We start from the raw sequence: 20624 nt of genomic DNA, 5'->3' as shown, positions 1-20624 counted from the left end.
CTTATTTCATACAGGCTCTTCCTGCATAATAGCTACAGAGAGAGCACAGGAACGCAGGAGCCTCAGCTCATGGTCTAAACAGGTAAATTCAGTTCATCGTCTCCTCTAACACATCTAGGGTCTGGGAGTGATTCTCACTTTACCTCCAATACAGAACCTGGCAGTGACCAAATTCCTGCAGTACAGCATAATGTAAGAAAATTCATTAACCATCTCATCCACACTTTGGAACTCACAGCATTCAATGATGCAGATGGCTATGGGATGAGTTTAATGAACATGTGAATTAGAGCAACTTAGCCATGTTATTACATATCCAACCTACATCCCAGTTAATAGCCCGTTCAACTAAATGGGCATACAAATTTAAAACCAAACAGAACTACCCGATTTGTCCACCCTATACATCCTTTAAATCATATACCACCACCTCAGCTAATACATCTTTACTATGATATTCCAGTGCATTTTCCCAGTTAGAGCAGTTAGACTTTATTTCAACTCTTGTCTACCACACTTGTCTACCACACTATGAATTGATCTATGACTTACAGTTGTTACCTCTGGGAAATGTCAGAAGAGAAAACAGGTTGTTTAAGGAGCTCTCTGAAAACCTAGCTGTGTTTATTACTTTTAATCCATGGATTGGTTCTGAAACTGTACCATCTCAGGTCACCACAACCCCCCGTGATGAGAAAGCCCTGCTGAACGCAATAACAATCTGAGTAAACAAATGTAGAGGAAGGGTGCCCCTTAAAAGTCCTCTTAAAAAACTGCAAAGCATAATCACAACCTTGGATGCAATGAAGAGACACTTAAGTGTCTGAGCACTGGAACTAATGAAGCCTGGTGTACAGATGTGTATAAAGTCGGTTGACATTTTAACTCAATTTACATTAAGATTCAACATAAGCAGGGTGTCATCTTATTATTCATCAGAGAATTCAGAGAAGAGCGCTGTTATGAATGTCACAACAGAAGGGCAAATTTCTTTGACTTTCATGTCTCGGATAATCCACAGGGGGGAGAACCTCAACTGAAAGTGTCTTAAGTCTAATAAGGCAAAAATGTCTTCTGAAGCCCTCTCCACACCTCAAGCATCCATAATATTGCTCACCTGAGTGAATCTTGAAGGTATAACAAGATCAAGCTTATGCCACAGCCCTTACTTAACAGGTTCTTGCCTCTCCCTGGCCACTTGACCTCCCATGCAGTCTTGTGAGGGTTGCACCATTGGGATTCCTACCTCTCCATCAGAAGCATTTGAATTTGGGGGCCAATGACTCAAAAAGCAAAGTGGGATTAAGCATCTTTTATTTCCATTGAAAACAGGCTGCTAGTAAGGAGCAGAAGACATCTATCCATACAGATCCATTAGAGAAACTAATGAAACAGCAGCTATTCCAGTTTATCTCATCCTGTGTTACTGCTGTACTGTTAACCAAGGGGGCAAAAGTATCCTTCCAGGCTGACCAACCTAGTAAGCAGAGCTTTAAACTAGAAAAAACAGAGGAGAAAGATTCTTCAACAAGTAAGGAAGTTGTGGATGGGATAGGCAAGCCAAGGGCTTCGGTGATAGGAACAAAAGGGACACAGCAATCAACAAAGCAGAGCTGAAATGGAATCTGTCCAAGCATAGGCATGTAAAGAAGGAAATGCCTCCAGAATGGCCTCATGGAGAAAGCTCTCAAACCTGTACTGGGGATCAGCATGCTTGGGTGGCTGTGTGAACCACCGTTACACTGATGCATACAACACGGGGAACCAATAGGAGTTAGAAGTCTGTGCTGTTTCTGGGCTAAGGATCATTGGGATCCATAGCATTGGGATCACAGAGACATGGTGGGATAGCTCACAGGACTGGAGTACTGTGATGGATGAAGGGTTTTTAGGAAGGACAGGCTGGGAAGATGAAGAGGGGAGTTGCCCTTTATGTGAAAGAGCAGCTGGAATTCATGGAGCTCTGCCTTGGGACAGGTGAGGAGCCAGCCAAGAGCTTATGGGTCAAGATTAGCAGGCAGACCAACATGGGTACTACTGTAGTGGGTTTGTGCTATAGACCTGATCAGAAAGAATAAGTAGATGATGCCTTCTTCAGACAAGTGGAAGAAGCTTCATGTTTACAGGCCCTACTCCTTATGGTGGACATTTTAACCACTGTGATATCCACTGGAAGGGATTCAGCAGGGCTCAAGCAATCTAGGAGAATTCTAGAGTGCCTTGATGATAACTTCCCAAGGTGATCAAGAAGCCAAGGAAAGGTTCTCTGCTTGACCTGATGCTTACAAACAAGGAAGAACTGGTTGTGCACATGGAAGTTGCAGGCAGCCTTGGCTGAAGTTTGGCTGGAGATGTCACTAGTGATGTACCCCAGGGGTTGATACTGGGGCCAATACTCTTCAAGACCATCATTAATGACATGGATGCTGGGAAAGTGTGCACCCTCAGCAAGTGTGCAGATTATAGAAAACTGGGGGAGCAGCTGAGAAACCAGATTGTTGAGATGCCAGAGTGACCAGGACAGGCTGGTGAATTGGGCCGAAAGGATTCTCATGCAGTTCAATAAGAGGAAGAACAAAGTTGTGTATCTAGAGAAGAATAACACCAGGCACAAGTACACACTAGGAGCTGAGTAGCTGTAAACCAGCCCTGTAGAAAAGGATCTCTGAGTCCTGCTGGACAACAAGCTGACCACGAGCCACCAACATGCCCTGTATCAAAGAAGGCCAACAGCATCCTGCACTAAGAAGAATATTACCAGCAGGTCAAGGGAGGTGATTCCTCCTCTCTACTCATCACTGATGAGGCCACATCTTGAGTGCTGTATCCAGTTCCAGCTTCCCCAGTACAGGAAAGATATAGACTTACTGGAGCAAGCCCAGCACAGGATGGCAAAAATGATTAAGGGAGTGGAGCATGAGAAAAGATGAGGAAGCTCCAATTTTTCAGTCTGGACAAGAGAAGGCTCGGGGGGAATCTTATCAATGTGTATAAATACCTGATGGGAGGGAATAAAGAAGAGGGAGCCAGACTCTTCTCAGAAGTGCATGCTGACAGGGCAAGAGGCAATGGGCACAAAAAAATAGGAAATTAAATATGAACACAAGAAAGCACTTTTTAATGTGGGGTCATCAAACACTGGCACCAGGTTGCTCAGAGAGGTTGTAGAGAATATCTGTAGAGATACTTATAACCCAGTCAGACATGGTCCTGGGCAACCTGTTCTAGATGACCCTGATTCAGCAAAGGAGGTGGACTAGATGATTGCAAGAGGTCCCTTCCAACCTCAACAATTCTGTACCTCACAAATTAGTGCTTAGTCAAAGATGTAAGACGTACACACAGAGAAAGGAGGAGAGATGGAGACAATCTTTTAACTTTATCTCTCTGTTTACTGAGGACAACTTTTTGACAGAAATTATTAGAGTCATTACCATCATACTAATATTTTTACCATTCCTGTTTTGTGACCACTGCTCCTTAAAGGAACATAACTTTCATTCAGGCAAGTTGCGACTGTATTGCTTCCTTTCCTCACTTCTGTCTGTCACCCAACATTGCCATCTTCTCAGCTCCTGAATAGTTCAGCTGGAAAACACATGACAAGTAGTCTATACTCGATGCCAGGTAATTCACACCCCCGGCTATGGAAGAATTGACACAAACCAGGTTGCTGTGTGAAATCAACCTGATTATATATACACTTAAGTATATAAAAAAGAGGTGGACCTGAAGCACTGCTCCATGACTTCTGGACTATTTAACTGCTAGCACACCCCCCGTCACGTTTTAAACGTGCTGATTAGCAGACAGTATGTGGTCACAGTTTGCGGGACAGTATTTGCCAAAATCATTCTCAACAGGCAACTTGGACATAGTTGTGATGTCTTGGCAGAAGAGAGCTTTGACACACGGAGGTGAGCTGGCATGTACATCTTGGCTTCAGTCAGAGTACAGGCTGTGCCTAACCTGCTACTGTACAGACGTAGCCCCTGAGTTACACAGGCAGTGTACCCCATCCCTGCGATGAAGCAGTGGGAAGTCTGAGCACACGCTTCTATCATCCAGAAGAGCCGATGGGCTCAGGACTTCTGGCAGGAAGGTGGAACTGAGAAGAACATAAATACAAACTGTGGCCACATTGTTTGCAAATTCTGCACTAGGTCTCTGTTTCAGCAACAGCAAAAGGTAGTAGAGGGTATGTTGACTGGGACCTTTGCAAAGGGGTGCCAAGTATCTCAGACTCATTTTCTCCTTTTCAGGAAATGAAATACAAAAGGAATAGATTATACACTGATGTAAGATGGCAGGTGCCTTTTAGCTGCCTTCGGTTCATTTTTTAACTTGTGGGGATAGCAATAATTAACTATGATGCTTGTTTGTCAGATTTTATCCAGATAACCTGTTAATTGCATTTAAAATTGTTGTTAGGATAATTGGAACCCAACTGCCCTGAAAATCAGATTTTTGTCAGTTTTGGAGATCACTACTGATTAAGAGGCACACTACAAAAATGTACCACACTATTCTTTGAAGAGGCCAAATATTTCTTCTGTTCTCTCACTGCCCCCTAACATGTGGTGGTTTTCAGCTTCTATTTTCATCTTCTACAAAACAAAAATGAAGATACTCTGGGATTGGAGAAGAACAACTTATAATTATGATCTTTCAAAATACACTAAATACTAAAAAAGCGGATCATTTGGGTCAAACTTTGGAAGAGACTATAATTACTGTTTTTTCACTGTTTTAATGAACTATAAGATAAAGTATGAAATAACAAATGTTAATAAATTCTACCACTGTACACACTGTACACTGAAGACGCCTCTTAACTAATCAAACTCAGTCTGGATAAAATCACTTTAAGATACTCATCTGTCCTACAAAGTTAATAATCATTCAGGCTTAGGAGAGGGAAGAAAAATTCTCATTTCATTCAGGGGATGGCGTTGATGACAGATGTGTTATTGCTAAGAGGAATTTCTTTGTACAGTCTTCACTGAATAGAGCAACTTAGTGCTTTGTTTTGAGTAAGGCTGAAATGCTTTCAAGAAATTACATTCCTCAATTTGTCACATTCCTATGGACTCATTTAAGGCTTTACCAGATCTTGGATTATGAACTCTTTCCAGTATTTATTCAGTACCTCTGAAGCAAGTTTTCATCTTGAGAACTGAGGCCTAAGACAACCAAAGTTAAAAAACTTACAAACAAACAAAAAAACCCTATTACTGCCTCATTAACTCTGCCTAGAAATTAAGACCATCTTCAGTACAATAACAGTTAGACCCTGAAGTGTGACACTAAATTAAATCAATTTGAAAGCTGTGAAACATACCTCACACCATAATAAACAATCAGGCAAGAAGCTGGCCTGTTGTGGTTTCAGTATTAGTCTGAAAAAAACTAATACTGAAATTACTATCAACACTGCAAAAAGATTCAATAATTAAAAGATCTGATGCATCTTAGATAAGAAATAAACCACCAAATTTTCAATATAGTAGGTCAGGACACATTGGATCTAGGTCTGATGCAACTTTTTGGCTATATTTTATCTTGTCCTGACATCCTTCCCACTGAGAGAGACATTATGCAGAATCTTCTAATGCAAACTTTGCCACAGTTATAAGACAAGAGAAGGCTGTTTAGGTAACACACACTCAGTCATTCAATATAGCTTGCCATTTCCACCCCTTCCTCTACAAATTTATATCTAGCCTACAGATAGAGGAGAATTTCTCCTCCTCTTCTTGTTTTTGGCTACTTTAGTTCCTAACATGAGACACTTTCCCCACCTCTCATCCCCCAATAAATTATTTCTGCTTTTTCAGAAGCAGAAAGTGTTAATAACAGTATTTATTTTTAGTTTTCAAAACTAATTTTTTTTTGCTTGTGAACCACCAAAAATATACAGAGATCTAAACAAGTAATTGTGCTATTTTTTAAAAAAATGAAATTATCCCACGTTACTTTTCTTAAATCGTGAAATATAGATATTCATCTCCCAGTAAAAAGCTAAGCTCCTCTATCTTGGGACTAAACTATATATCTATAACATTAATGAACTGCATTTCACAGACATCCCTGCAGTTTTCCTACAGAACACTATGTGGCATTTTGGCAGTCAGTATTGAGGTTGCAACATTGAACTTTATGACTTCTTCACAGCTGTTTGGTAGCAAGTGGGCCAAATAATCAGCCTTTATCATTGCAACCATCATCTCTAAGAAATACTAACAGAACTACAGTTGACTCCATGGGCCCTCACTACACTGGAAGGAAAAGAAATTTGCTCTTAAGTGGTCATATTTCTTGACTATGAGAACATATTCTTTTTAAAGAAAACTGTTTAAGCAACTAAGAAATTTGATTACCATATCTCAAAGGAAAAGAATGCACTGCTAGCAACCAAAAATCAAGAAAGGTGCCCCTAAGTTAGTTAACGTGACATTTTGAATTAGGTTTTTCAGGTAATAAGCCACAGATGAGAATCAGTTCTTTGCATTTTTGTGCAATTCTAAGTAACAGAAAATTCCTTAACTTATAGTTTTATATGTAGCAGTTCAAACTATGCAGTGGAATGTTTACCTTGGGACAGAAATTATTTTTTAAAAAGAGAAATTCACAATTACATGATTGAAACATTATAAACAACATATGCTATAAAGCAGCTTTAAAAACAATCTGTTGAAGTGTGTCATTCTATAATTAGGGTTTTGCCACGGACTTAATAAAAAATAGAATCTCATCAATTACCTTTTGATTAGCAGTTGCTTTTACTTCCTCACAAAGATATACGTGGTATATGCAATGGACACCATGTAAAATATTATTGCCTGTTACCTTTCAAAAAGACCTCATTGTCTTTTGTGTTCAATGCCCTCTGAATAAGTCTAAAGAAGGTTGAGACTTGAAAGAGCTAAAGCATAGAAATAAAATTTTCTCAAGAACTTGAGCGTTCTTGGACAACCTGGATTAAAAGAGCAAGTAGGGGGAAAAAAAGTGTCTGAAAATCTAAGTCTGTGCTTACTAACATGGATGTAGAAAGACGGGGTAAAGATAAGAATCTTTGTACTGAAAATGCATTTGGCAACTTAGTGAGGCAGATATGGAGAGTTCCTAAGTTTATAAAACAGGATTTGTGCAAGCAAATGGTTACAGCTAGATCTTTCCTTTTATACGCAAAAAGGGAGAATTTGGAGGGATGGAGCAGCTCCCACCCATCAACAAACAGGAAGGTAAGTCAAAGACCGGTTCAGATAAAAAACTTTTTTAAAGAAGCACTTCCAAGCCCAGAAAAGGTTAAACTGTATGTTTATCTTATATCAAGTAGTACTAAATAGAAGCTTCATTATCTCATCCACAGTTTTTCAAGGCTCCATGCTAGTATTCTCTTCAAGACTGACCAGTGTATCTATAAGTGGGAGGATGAATATGGGAGGAGAGCTACGCTTTTTATGTATCCTATCTCTAGCTGAAAAATGCCAACCTGAATGACAATGCAATTTATCATTTACAGAAACACTTCACTGTACTAAACAGTTTTATCTACATAGGTTTCTGTTTGTAGTAAGGTTGCATGGAAAGCATCTGTAATAATTTTGCTTAGGCCTGCCATTTTCTATATTCGAGAGGACACTAAACAACTACTCAGTTGTCCAAGACAAGTTTAGAAGTAATTAAGAAGTATCCTTTATAAAGGAAAGAGTTACATGCCCACAAAAGAAAATTAATAATCCCCCAGAAAGGAGTATAAAACTGTTAACTATCATCACTAACACTTAACTCATCAAAATTCAAAATTTTATACTAAGATTTGTTGATGAACTAAGGGAAGACCACACAACCACATAGTACAATAAAGGTATGGAGAAACAAAACTATACACCCCATATTGCAGAGCTGCTACTGGTTCTAATCATGTTCATAAGCCTCAAATCTTCTGTTTATGGGCAAGAGAACAAGTTTCTTGAGATCCAATTTTTAACAAGGAGCTACTGCAATGTTTATTCAGTTTCTGAGGTTTTTGAAGACAGAAGTCGCAAAAAATCAAGAACAACTAAGTTGCGCTCTATGCAAAGCACACATTGAGGAAGAGCTTTCAATAATCCAACACTCTGGATATACAAAACCACCAAACAGTAAACAACTAACTATGCCAACCACCAACAATAGCCATATTGAGGAAAGTACCATACTTTCAGCCCATACCATGGAGGACAAAAAGCCAAATACACAAAAGCCAAATGCTAATCCAACTAGAAGGCAAGGAAGGAGCAGTTAATGAGTAGGTTTTTGAAGTATGAGTAGCTACTTCTACTGTAATAATAATGATGCTACAAAGCAAAGTTATATTACTAAAATATTAGAGGATTTTTGTTTGTTTCCTAGTACTATATGGAGAAAAAAATGTGACCTATAAACCAGGTACTTTTTTTTTAAAAAAGTGAGGTCAGTACTTGAAAGGCAACACATAAATTTCAAAACGTACAAAAAATTAAACATGGAAAAGTACCAGTGGTGTAGAAAGAAATGGAACATACACGGGTAAGGCTGCTTATATTATCTCAATTTTTCCTTGTGACCTTTTAAACAAACTACAGAACTAAGAATGGCATTTTCCATCTACTGATACATAACAGCAAATGCACTGCTTGCAGAAACAGTGCATACTTTCTCATAATCTCCAAATTAGAAAGAGAGGAGGTTAAGCAATACACGTTTAAATACACATTTAAATATAAATAAAGTATTTCAAGTCTTACGTTGTCTTAAAATGAAGCAAAACTTACAAAGCAAGAAAACACATACCTGATATGCCCTGAGACTCTGCCTGTAGATCACAATACCACAGTCTGTTCACTGGATCACACCCTTCTCGGATAGACAGCAAGACGTATCGCCCATCGTCCGATACCTGTAAGAAGTTACAGAAAAATCAAACACAATTCATCCTCTGCAAAGAAAAATGCAACTGGAAAAGTCAGTACCTAAAGCCCTAGCAAAAAATATACTGATGCTACAGTTAGTTGAGTGAACAGATGTGTATGGAATATGAGAACTCATCAAGAACCCACACTCATTCCTTACATCAACAAATAACAAATACAGTCTGCTGACATTTCAGGAGATCAAACTGAACAGCATTACCTGTTTATTCCCACCATAGAATAAAAGAGAGTTTATGATTATTAAAAGTATTCCAGCTAAAAAGGTGTCTAAATGAGTCAGGATGGATATCTGCTCTACCGTGGACCTCCATGGGCTGCAGGAAGACAACCTGCCTCACCATGGTCTTCTCCATGGGCTGCAAGGGGAATCTCTGCTCTGGTGCCTGGAGCACCTCCTCTCCCTCCTCCTTCACTGACCTTGGTGTCTGCAGGGCTGTTTCTCTCACATATTCTCACTCTTCTCTCACAGCTGTTGTGCAATGTATTTTGCCCTTTCTTAACTGTGTTATCACAAAGGCGCTACCAGCATCACTGACAGGTTCAGCTTTGGGTAGCAGCGGGTCTGTCTGGGAGCGGGCTGGCATTGGCTCTGTCTGACATGGGGGCAGCCCATGCCTCTTCTCACATAAGCCACCCCTGCAGCCCCTCCAGGACCAAAACCCTGTCACATAAACCCAATACAACTACTAATGTACAGCACTAACCTGACATTTCAGTAACTAGAAGAAAAAACCTCACCAAAAACACAAACCACATTAAAAACATCTCACAGTCAATGATTTCAACATGGAGAAGTTCAACTGAATCCACTATGTTGAATATAAAGTGCTGTTTAGTCCTGTGATTGACTAGATTGCAATTGTCCTACTGAAAACAGTACTCAAAAAGAACCCTTCTACATCAATTAAACCATAGCTTTATATAGCTCAGTAAAAACTTCTCAAAAGACTATGAGGCAGCCACATTTGGTGATGTAGGTGTCCAGTTTCTCTCTAGTCAGCATTCAAATTCAATGTTAAATTATGCAGGAGTATTTGCTAACTTAGCCATCTTTGTAAAGACACAACAGAGCAACCTGTGGCTTTTGTCCAAAATCGTAAAGAGTTTCTCACGAAGATGAGGTCAAAACTTCTGAACTTTAACTTCCAAGCTCCTTCATCAAGGTATCAGTTCCATGCAAAAGGAAATTCACCTCCTCTCCCCCAATTCCTATGGAAATAAATGGACCCCAGCAGTGACACAAGAAGGACCACCAACACGTATCTCATTGAAAATCAGTAATTTGTGATATACATATTAATTAGGTATTTTAAGAGATGCAGAGATGTACCAAGACTGCATTTGCTCATCAATCAAAGGAAAAACTGTGTCGCTGAAACTGCTAATACTTCAGTGAAAGATGCATTTATCTCAGTCAAGTCTTTATTTTGAACCCTGTGTAAGCACTCCTTTTTTACTGTGTAACCTGTCAGCTAAACTGAACCTGTAGAATAGGGTTTGTCACTGACTTCTGAAAATGGGCCCTCAGTGCATCCTACAGGTCTACATAAACTGTGTGCTGCCTCCTCTACATGAGGAGGTCTCCTCACTATGCCTTCTCTCTCTAGCTATCCCAACATGGTCAGCGTTTCAGCCTGTGAATATCCTAGATATGTCGAAACCCAGGGTCATCAAAAGACACTAGATTCACACTCTTGGTGAATTAAGGCCTGTCAGATCATTTTGCTGACGCATGCACACCCCTACACAGGCGCTCACAGTACTATGTACAGAGCAGTAGAGTTTAATCAGAACAAGACATGTTGTTTGAATGGGAAAACCAAACTTTAGTTGCTCAGAATGCAGGACAGTGAAAACCAAGCCAGCATTTGGCATACAGCAAACATGCTTGCTCTGCATATGTATTGGGTTTGTGTGGCAAGGTTTTGGTAGCAGGGAGGCTATAGGGGTGGCTTCTGTGAGAATCTGCTAGATGTTTCCCCGATGTCCAACAGAGCCAATGCCAGCTGGCTCCACGACAGACCTGCCACTGGAAAAGGCTAAGCCCATCAGGGACAGTGGTAGTGCCTCTGGGATAACATATTTAAGAAGAGGAAAAAGTCCCTGCGCAACACTAGCAGTAGTCAGAAGAGAGCAGTGAGAATATATGAGAGGAACCCTGCAGACACCCAGGTCAGTGAAGAAGGAGGGAGAGGAGATGCTCCAGGCACTGGAGCAGAGATTCCCCTGCAGCCTGTAGTGAAGACCATGGTGAGGCAGGCTGTCTACCTGAAGCCCATGGAGGTCAATGGTGGAGCAGATATCCACCTGCAGCCCATAGATGACCCCACACCGGAGCACATGGATGCCTGAAGGAGGCTGTGACCTCATGGGAAGCCTGTGCTGGAGCAGGGCTCCTGGCAGGACCTGTGGACCCATAGAGGGGAGCCATGCTGAAGCATGTTTGCTGGCAGGGCTTGTGACCTCATGGGGGACCCACGCTGGAGCAGTCTGTTCCTGAAGGACTGCACCCCAAGGAAGGGACCCATGCTGGAGCAGTTCATGAAGAACTGCAGACCATGTGAAGGACTCACACTGAACAAGTTCATGGAGAACTGTCTCCTGTGGAAATGACCCCACGCTGGTGCAGAGGAAGAGTATGAGGAGTCCTCCCATTGAGGACGAAGGAGCGGCAGAGACAATGCGTGATGAACTGACCACAACCCCCATTCCCCACCCCTCTGTGCCGCTCAGGGGGAGGAGGTAGAGAAACAGGGAGTGAAGTTAAGCTGAGGAAGAAGGTGTTTTAAGATTTAGTTTTTATTTTCTCATTATACTACTATGACTTGATTGGTAATAAATTAAACTAATTTCCCCAAGTCAAGACTGTTTTGCCCATGACAGTAATTGCTGACTGATCTCCCTGTCCTTTCCTCGACCCATGAGCCTTTTGTTAATTTTCTCTGTCCAGCTGAGGAGGGAAGTGATAGAGCAGCTTTGGTGGGCACCTGGTGTCCAGCCAAGGTCAACCCATAACAGCATAGCAGCTCTGTCAATCTATTTTTTAAAAGCAAAAGAAGAATACTCATGTATTTAATACTGTTATTCACAGTATTACATACAACAGAAAAAAAATTAACCAAGTGGTAGAAGTTAGCTTTGGATTTCTGGCTGCCTTATTCCAATGAGCTTCCAAAGGGAGCTGCTAAAAGCCCATCTCAGAGGTGGAAAAAGGCTGGTAGCTTAGTCCATATGAATGACAGTCACTTACGTCACAGCAGATCTTCCCTCAAGTGCTCAAGTGATGGTATTAATAAGGTGTGTTTTCTGTCAAAAAGCAGTATGAAATTCCTTAGAAACTATCCAAGCTGGTAATTCTAAGGATACTTCTGCTTCTTGTGGCAAACTAAATGATGCTGACAGGGTTTTAATTTTCGCCATTTTCATTAGGTTTACACACACAAAATTCTAATGCTGCTGTTAAATGAACATTATAAGCTACAACCACATTATAAATTTTCCAATGAAGCCTCTTGGTTTGCCTTTGCACAGGCATGTATACACAGGATAAAATTTCCAAAATGGTCTCTACTGGTACATAAAGTCATCAATGAATCCTTCTTTCTGCTTAGACTTAGCAAACATACTTTCTTTCCTGGCAAAGCTTTTAAAAGTACAAGACCATCAAGGAAAGTCAGGAAGTACCAGGAAGTCGTCAACTTAAAGTTTCCCTCTCCTGACTGAGCTGTTTTGAGCGTATTCCAAAATTACCAGGATTAAATGTTCTATTAACAGCTGATACAGAAGTCTGTTCCCTGTCTACATTTTCATATGACAAAATCTAAGGGAAATTTAAACCTCTAGTGACAAAATATGAATCTGAGTCCTGGAAACTTTCCATTTGGCCCTAAACACATCTTAAAAATTATTCTTTTTTGTATATTGTAATTACTTTTTAGATTTATTTTTGTTAATATTCACAACATTAGTTGTGCAAAATATCTGTAGAATTAGTTACACAAAATAAATTTCTGAGGAATTGCCTGCCAACTAAACTGCTATTCAAACAGATTTCATCGTTTTGAAGACACAAGAAGGGAACTAAGCAGAATACAGAGACAAATCTCAGTACATGAAAGCTAACCAAAAAAAACCCCCAACAACCAAACACCTCTCAAAAAAACCAAAAAAACCCCAAACCCAAAACAAGTGATTCCAAGTTGTACTTTCTTTACAAGCATTTTGTCAACAAGTAATTATACCACTAAAAAAAGTCCATACAGCTGAGAGCTCACAAGGCAAACAGAAAACAACATCTAAGATTCCTACTGAACCCAAAAAAGCCCCCATTATATGAAACACCTAAGACAGGTTTAACAGGGCAGCCTGCAAAATTGAGACATTTTGCCTCCTCCTGCAAAGATGGGAGTATATCCAGAAATGGAAACAAAGATTAGGTGGTCTTTTTTAAAAGAAGCATCTTCAGTGTTTTTAGACAAACATTAGCTGCAGGTGTCAGTTTTAATTAAACTAGTGACTGCAATATGCTCCTTAAACAACTGTTCACACTTGTAAAAGCACCAAGTTTCCTTCTCTTCCTCACCAACTCTTAAAACATGTTAAACAACTGCAAGTGGTATATACAAATATAAATTTCAGTTAAACTGATGGGCATGACACAAAAAATTCTTTCAGTCATAGCACCCACACAAATTTGTTCTTTGATGCTGTGAGTTAAAGGTTAACATAAGACCGCTTGCTTTACCCAAGAAAAAAAACTTATTTGCAAATTTCTGATGTTGCAAGGGCAATTCAGAACCTCTGATGACAGCACATCTGAGTACACCTAATGAGTTTTTCCTTCCACATTCCCAGCTGGACTACTGAAGAGTTGATAGCAGCTTATGTTTAATTTGAACCAGGAATTCCCAAAGCATATTGCTGGTGGGATGCCAATTAGGTCTGTCTCTATCAGTAAAACTATTCTTACATCAGTGAGTTCTATAACCCAAAGGAATTTGACAGAAACAGGATGAGACACTGTTGACTGCAGCACATTAAAACGTTTAGTATTATACTGCAGATTTAGCCATCCACATTGCAAAGTTACAGTTTGATGAGCAAATATTGGCAGCAGTACCAGCTTATGAGGTCTCCACCTCTAGCTTTTCCTACTGTATGGATACAAGCAACCATAGCAGGTTCATTCCCCCTGTCATGCCAATACAAGCATTCACCATTTGTGTGCTAAAACAGACTGGGAAGCTGATCCAGTTGAAAAAAAAAATAAAGCATGTTAACAAAAAAAAAAATTAGAAGATAGTAATAATCCAGAAAAAGAAAAACCAAACCCAAATAAGAACCTGGGGTGGGGGTGGGCCAGAAGGGGAGGAGGAAGAAGAAAACAATTAAAAAGTCCCTCTGTTAAATGAGTATATTTCAGTTCACTGTGCAGTTGCACTAATGGCTGCGCTTTCACACTGCACCAAGCAGCTGGAAGTGTGGATAATAGGGGCAGTGATTGCTGAAGGCGGCTCAGATGGCAGTGCTCACGAATGTGCAATCACGGCTTGAATGCCACCGACTCTTCTATATCATAAACACACAAGAGTCAGAGTTTCAGAATGGCAAAAGGAAATAGGATTTCCCAACTATCATTTGGGTTATTCTTACGCTGCTACATCATCTTCATGAGCTGAACTGCAATCCTTGCTCTTGGCCCACAAACTTACAAACTGAAATTTCATACCAGCAATTCACTCAAATCTCAGAATGCATTCATGGTTCAGCATAAGGGGGACTGCTGTAATGTCAGAACTGACAGCTTGGATCAGAAGCAAATTCTCCTGGTTTCTCACATCCAAGCTGAAAAGGAAACACATCAAGAATTTCTGAGAGAGATCTGGATTGCTAGTCAGGACACATTTCTCTCATTAAAATAATTTCTATCATTTCCAACAACATGCACTGGTAAAAGGTAAGGTGGCTATAAAGCAACTGAACATCTTAAAATGATATTTAGGTCCTGTCAAAATAGGACAAAAGAAATCCTCTAGCCTTTCATATGGAGCTTTTAAAAGCCTTCAGCAGAGCAATGATTTTATTGGTGTAACACAGCACTAACCCCTAACTCAGCACTAGTAAAGGAAGCATTACTTCAAAGAGCTGATGTTGGTGTGTAGTGTGTAGTTTCACTGCCGCCATTCAGTCACTTGGCAATTTTGAATTTATTAGATCTGTTATTTCTGAACTATTTGCTGTGACCATCTTTATACCATACAAACATGCAGTAGTAGTATTACAATAGCTGTGCTCACAAGTACTAATCTGTTTAGTCTGTCAAGGATCAAACCCTTTGAAGTAAAATCTTTAGAGAGAGGCTTTGGTTTATAGTGGAGTATTTTTGGATTTTACTAGCAATTTTGTTTCAATGTTACCTGTTCTCTCCATTTTGATGAAAAGTAACCACTCCTTAGAAAACCATTAGGAGATGAAGTGGTTTACTGTAACTTCAATACATCAATGAATATCAAAAGAAGAAAAATTATTTAAAGCCTAACTAGTAAAAGGAGTTTTCCAACTACTTTAATTTTTTCTTTCATTACAAAATATAGTTAATTGATCATACAAGCCATACAAGAAACCGCAGAGGGTTATATGTTCCACATTTATAACAGCAGTAACCACCTATAAGGATGCACAGCAAAAGTGAAATTAAATATTTTGTCTACTAGCAGCACATTTCAGACCAAGAATTCATACATAATTAAACAAAAAAAAAAAAAGAATGAACAGGAGAAGGCTGTCGGGTTTTCAGACTTCCTGGCTTTATGTATTACTCCTCAACTAAAATGTCAATAGGAGAGACATTAAAGTGCTTTGCTTCCAAAGCAAAGTGCATGACAGCAACCCCAGTGAATATTAATGCTAGTTCTTTGAATACTACCTGGGTAGTCATCTGGCAAGATTCAGGATGAACTCTCTATTTTTAGTTCACAAACGGGCCCTTTGAGTGCATCGCTTATAGTAAGGTAACTATATATACACATTATTTGTTCTTAAGCTAACCAATTAAAAGTTTTACCACCTTTGCCCTTTTTATTATCAAGATGGAAAAAACCTAATCACTGTAGAATTTGTTTCTGCATCACAAGATACTAATAAATAAGTAAAATTCAGGTTTTAGATTATATGCCTGAGTTGAGGAAAAGATAAACTGGCTTCTCCTTTAGCTCCAGACATGAACAGTATCATAACTTACAACCTGGTCTGCATCTACAATGAGTTTACAAACTACTGCTCTTCATACACTAGTGTCCTTTGCAAATGGTACACAGCAACTGTCATTTCTATCTAATGCACCTCCAATGAAACAGAGCAAATGAATCACATTAAAAAAAATACCAAACCTTACACAAAATCAGACCAAATCAAAGCTTTCAAAACAGAGCCAAATGGTCAAATTAGTAACTGGACTCTGTGTACCCAGACATGGGAAGATCAAGCCATCCAAGATGAGTGGCAATAAAGATGCAACCATGTGATGCATGGCATTAAGCAACTAGGAATTAAAAACTCATAGTATCGATAAGCTGCATTTTTAAAATTCCTACAATTTTCACTGTATGTTATGTATATAACAGTTTAAAACTACCCAGAGTGACTGACTAGAATTTAATATTAATTTAGGAATGTACCCAGCCACCACCATAAAACAGCCTGATGACAGCAGTTATTTCCTAAACTTTAGGTACATGCTGCACAAAGATTTTTGCATAACACCACTGAACCTGACCATGATTTGACCAAGAAGAATCTACACGGAAGAGACATTTCAGGCTGATGCAGCAATTACCTGCCTTGCGTTATGGATCAATATTTCAAAGCTTTGCATCTGATGAGTGAAGTAACTATACTGAACATAAAAAACCAACCCCCAAAACATTTGGTCAGTAAAAGATGAGAGCAGTTATGATGTCTGAACAGCCTCAAGTCATAATGTCATAGATGTGTACATGCTCCCACACCGCAAAGTTCTGCTTGCACAACAACAAAGTCAGGAACCCCCACTGTAATCTCCCAGCCTTTCAAATTCTGCTTTTATTAACTCACTATTAGAAGAAGCAAGGTGTTCCTTTACTAGAACAGGAAACAGTTTTTCACAAGGTAAAATGATCTTGAAAGTGTGGGGTGGTTTTTTTTGGGCAGGGGGGATGTTTGTAATGAAAGGAACATAAAGCTATGTTCTGACATTACCTTTGCAGTGGTGCTAGAAAGTCACTGAAGATTGCACATAGCTCCCCTCACATATTATATTCCAGCAGTCTTCTGAGATGATGAGGACTGGGGAAGAACTCCCTTTCACTAAGCAACCTCTTGGGACTGTCTGCACAATCCAAGACCTGTGAGGCTGGTACTCTAACACTGCAAATGCTTTGTTTTCTGTTTGCATCATACTGGTTTAATCAACTAGACTTCGAAGACCTAACGAAGGTTGATCACAGGAATGCATAATTTCAGGATCAGGCCCAACAGAAACCACTTACTACATTCTGAGGAGCAGGCCTGACATACATATCCCTATGCAGGACTGATTATACGTAAACAACATGCTGTTGTGCTCTCTGCATCCATTCCCCAGGTTAGAAAAATTGCTTGGAGGATTAATTCAATTTCCTTATTCCAGGCAGGCTGTTATTCTTTGATTTCACATAGTAGTCTTCTGAGGTGACAGACAACCATCACACATGATTTTTCCTGTGACTTTCAGCTTGCTTTTGAGCGCAATGAAAGCACCAAAGCATCGGGAACTTGGCTATGTAAGAGATTACCATCTACCATAGCCCCATGTGCAGCCAGAAAGATTGCCTGCCTTCTTCTTAATGGTAAAATTCTCCAGACCTATTGCCAGGGCTGAAAAAAGATACTCAGAGTAGGCTTCTATTCCAGATTCAGCCTTGACAGAGTAAGACTTTAGAAAAATTCCCACAGTCCTGTTTAGTCTAGCAGTGAGTCTCACTTGAGCAAACTGACAATGTTTTCAGACCTTTCCCTTCATGCTGCTCAATTTCCTCTGTGGATGCTGCACTTCCCCATTCCTGCAGTGAAAACACACCACAGCCAGCAAACATCTGGCACAGCTTACTGCTCTGCGCTCTGAATTTCATTTGCAAGATCACCTCCCTGGTTGAGAACTACTGATGCTAACTGACAGCTCTAAACATATTAAAAAAAATTGACTGTGCATGGTGTTTGCTAGACAACAGGAAAAACTGAAAACTGTACTTGTTTTACTGCTGGCAGAATTGGGATGGGAGGGTTCCCCTCACCCCCTCCTCTCTCCCGTTTACTTTCCTGCCAGTACCTTAGGGACTTTCTACCAACACCAACTGTGAAAGGCTCTTACATAACTTATTGTTTAACTTTGAGAATAACAGTCTGGCTGTGAAATAGAGATATGCTCTATGAGTCTGGAGAGGAGGCAAGAACATGCCACTTAAGCAGAGAAGCATAGGAAGCTCCTGTTTTCTGAGAGTAGCTATGACATTGCCAAGGTTTGAAAAATGTTCATACCAGACTGCCCTCTACTGGGATGTTACTCAAACTCCATCCCTGCTCTTCCCACCTCCCCCACAATCCTAGAATCTGTACCAGAAATACATATGCTTTTTCTAGACTAATGAAAAGATTTTATATCCTCTTTTTCAAAACTTATGTATCTGACTAAAAATAAACAGATTTTTTTTTCTCACAAGCAATCCATTCAAGTGAGGAGCTGGAAATGCATCTATATTTTTATGCCAACACCATTTTCAGCACCACAGATTTTGTTTAAATGAAGCATATTTGGGGTTGGTGTTGAATGTGGAATGAGGAAAAAAAATGAAGCTATTTTCTTGCATGTTGTCTTGTAAATGTATTAAGCTGACAAATTTTTACACAACCCTCTTTTTGCCTAACCAGTGACCTAGTTTCTCCTCTCCAATGAAAATACACACCACACTGACTCCCTACAGTGCACCTGAGATTACTAACTTTTTTTAAGGTATCATGGCAACATTACTGCAGCCTCTGAAGGATCGCCTTGTCAGGTGCTTTTCGCTTGCAAGTTATTTCTCTCCCTCAACCCAATGGTTGAGACACCTGCAAATTCCACTCTAAACCTGAGCGTGGAAGTTCCATGTTCTGCCCTCCCTGAAGGAAAGGTTTGATAGTTGAAACTAGACAACCCACACCACAACCCGACTGTCTTTGCTTGAACTTTCATTAAACATTAGAGAACCCAAACATCTCTACCTATTTGGCCCAGAAAGGCTCTGTAAAATAAAAACATTTGTTTATTAATCTGACAGGAATACATGACAGCAGACTTTCGTAAAATGTTGAACTGTGCAAAGCTGTATTTTAAAATCTGTGGCAGCATATTAGCACCAAGTAAGAATATTCAGGACAGTGCCAATAAGCCACAATTTTATTTTTACTGAAGATATTTTAATTTTTCCCCCATTACTTTGTGGTCTTCCATTTTCTCAAGCACATACATCAAAAAAAATTGACTAGAAAACTTGTTTGAATGGCCTGAAAAGAAGATTTTTGACCTACTGCACAAGGATGAAACCACATTTTGCAATTGCATTGTTTTGTTTTTTAATTGCAGAATATGTTTTCTCCTGACCATTAAAGACCATTTTTCATTAGTATCAGGATGACAGAGCCACATTTTACAGCTGGAGCCTACAGCACAACCCCAGCATATCAGCTGTTTTAAAGTACTTTCACTTAGATAAGCTCATGGTTATTTACCATGGTGGATCTCTTTACCACTTTATCTACCATGCTTTACTACTCCTCCTTAAAGTATCAACATCTCTGGAAGATTATGCCTCCTAGAGGTCAAGAAAACAGTCATTAGCAACCACATAGATTTATTAAACAGAAACCCACATTAGTGAGGTATTTCTCTATTTACTATCCTACTCACTTTCCCAATACTTATGGGTCTGTTTCAATTCCAGTGGCTTCAGAACTGGTAGCTGTGCTACACTCTATTATTTCCTATTCTACAGCAGGAGTTAGTACTACCAGTCCCTTCTTCCCACCCCAAAGACCTTTTGATCATTTAATATAAGGGCTATACATTCTCATTAATCACAAGAATTACCTGAGACATTTGGTATCAGAAGAAAGACACTTTTGCACATTTAAGGATGCCGCAAGCTGTTCTTTCACAAGAGAAGAGCCAGGAGACGCAGTATGTATAGCATACATACTATATACATAGTATATAGTATGTATAATATATATATATACATACAGTATAGCAAATATATATATATATATATATATATACATACAGTATAGCAAACTCTTTGCTACTGACTACAAGCACTCTGCTATGAATTCTCTTCCATGGTCCTCCTCATATTCTGTTCTGTACTTGTGATCCTGAAATGTTCCAGCCCTGCTGCTTCAACTTAGATAAGGAAAGGCTCTGTTAGTATGCTATTATCTCAAAGAAGGCTTTGCTACCTGTGAGACCAATGTACCTCTACACCTAATACAGAAGATATTATTTCCATGGCATTCAATACCACCTGAGACTGCAAACTTTCACTACCCTAAAAAGCTGTAGAGTCTGATGAATCAGACTGCAACATCCCTCCCCCACGGAAAATGAATTTGCCTTCA

At 39.6% G+C, this 20624-nt stretch overlaps 1 protein-coding gene across 1 annotated transcript in view; it reads right to left on the bottom strand.

The window, feature by feature from the left end:
* PREP (prolyl endopeptidase) overlaps positions 1–20624 on the bottom strand; it is a 106983-nt gene that overhangs the window by 70364 nt on the left and 15995 nt on the right. Inside the window, exon 7 of the mRNA XM_064447535.1 lies at positions 8818–8923. Coding sequence (XP_064303605.1) covers positions 8818–8923 — 106 coding nt within the window. The remainder of the gene's footprint in view (positions 1–8817; positions 8924–20624) is intronic.

This window comes from Phalacrocorax carbo, chromosome 3 (assembly GCF_963921805.1).
Source record: "Phalacrocorax carbo chromosome 3, bPhaCar2.1, whole genome shotgun sequence".
Taxonomy (NCBI): domain Eukaryota; kingdom Metazoa; phylum Chordata; class Aves; order Suliformes; family Phalacrocoracidae; genus Phalacrocorax; species Phalacrocorax carbo.
Note: the sequence above shows the minus strand (reverse complement) of the source record. Positions and strands in the feature narration are given on the sequence as shown.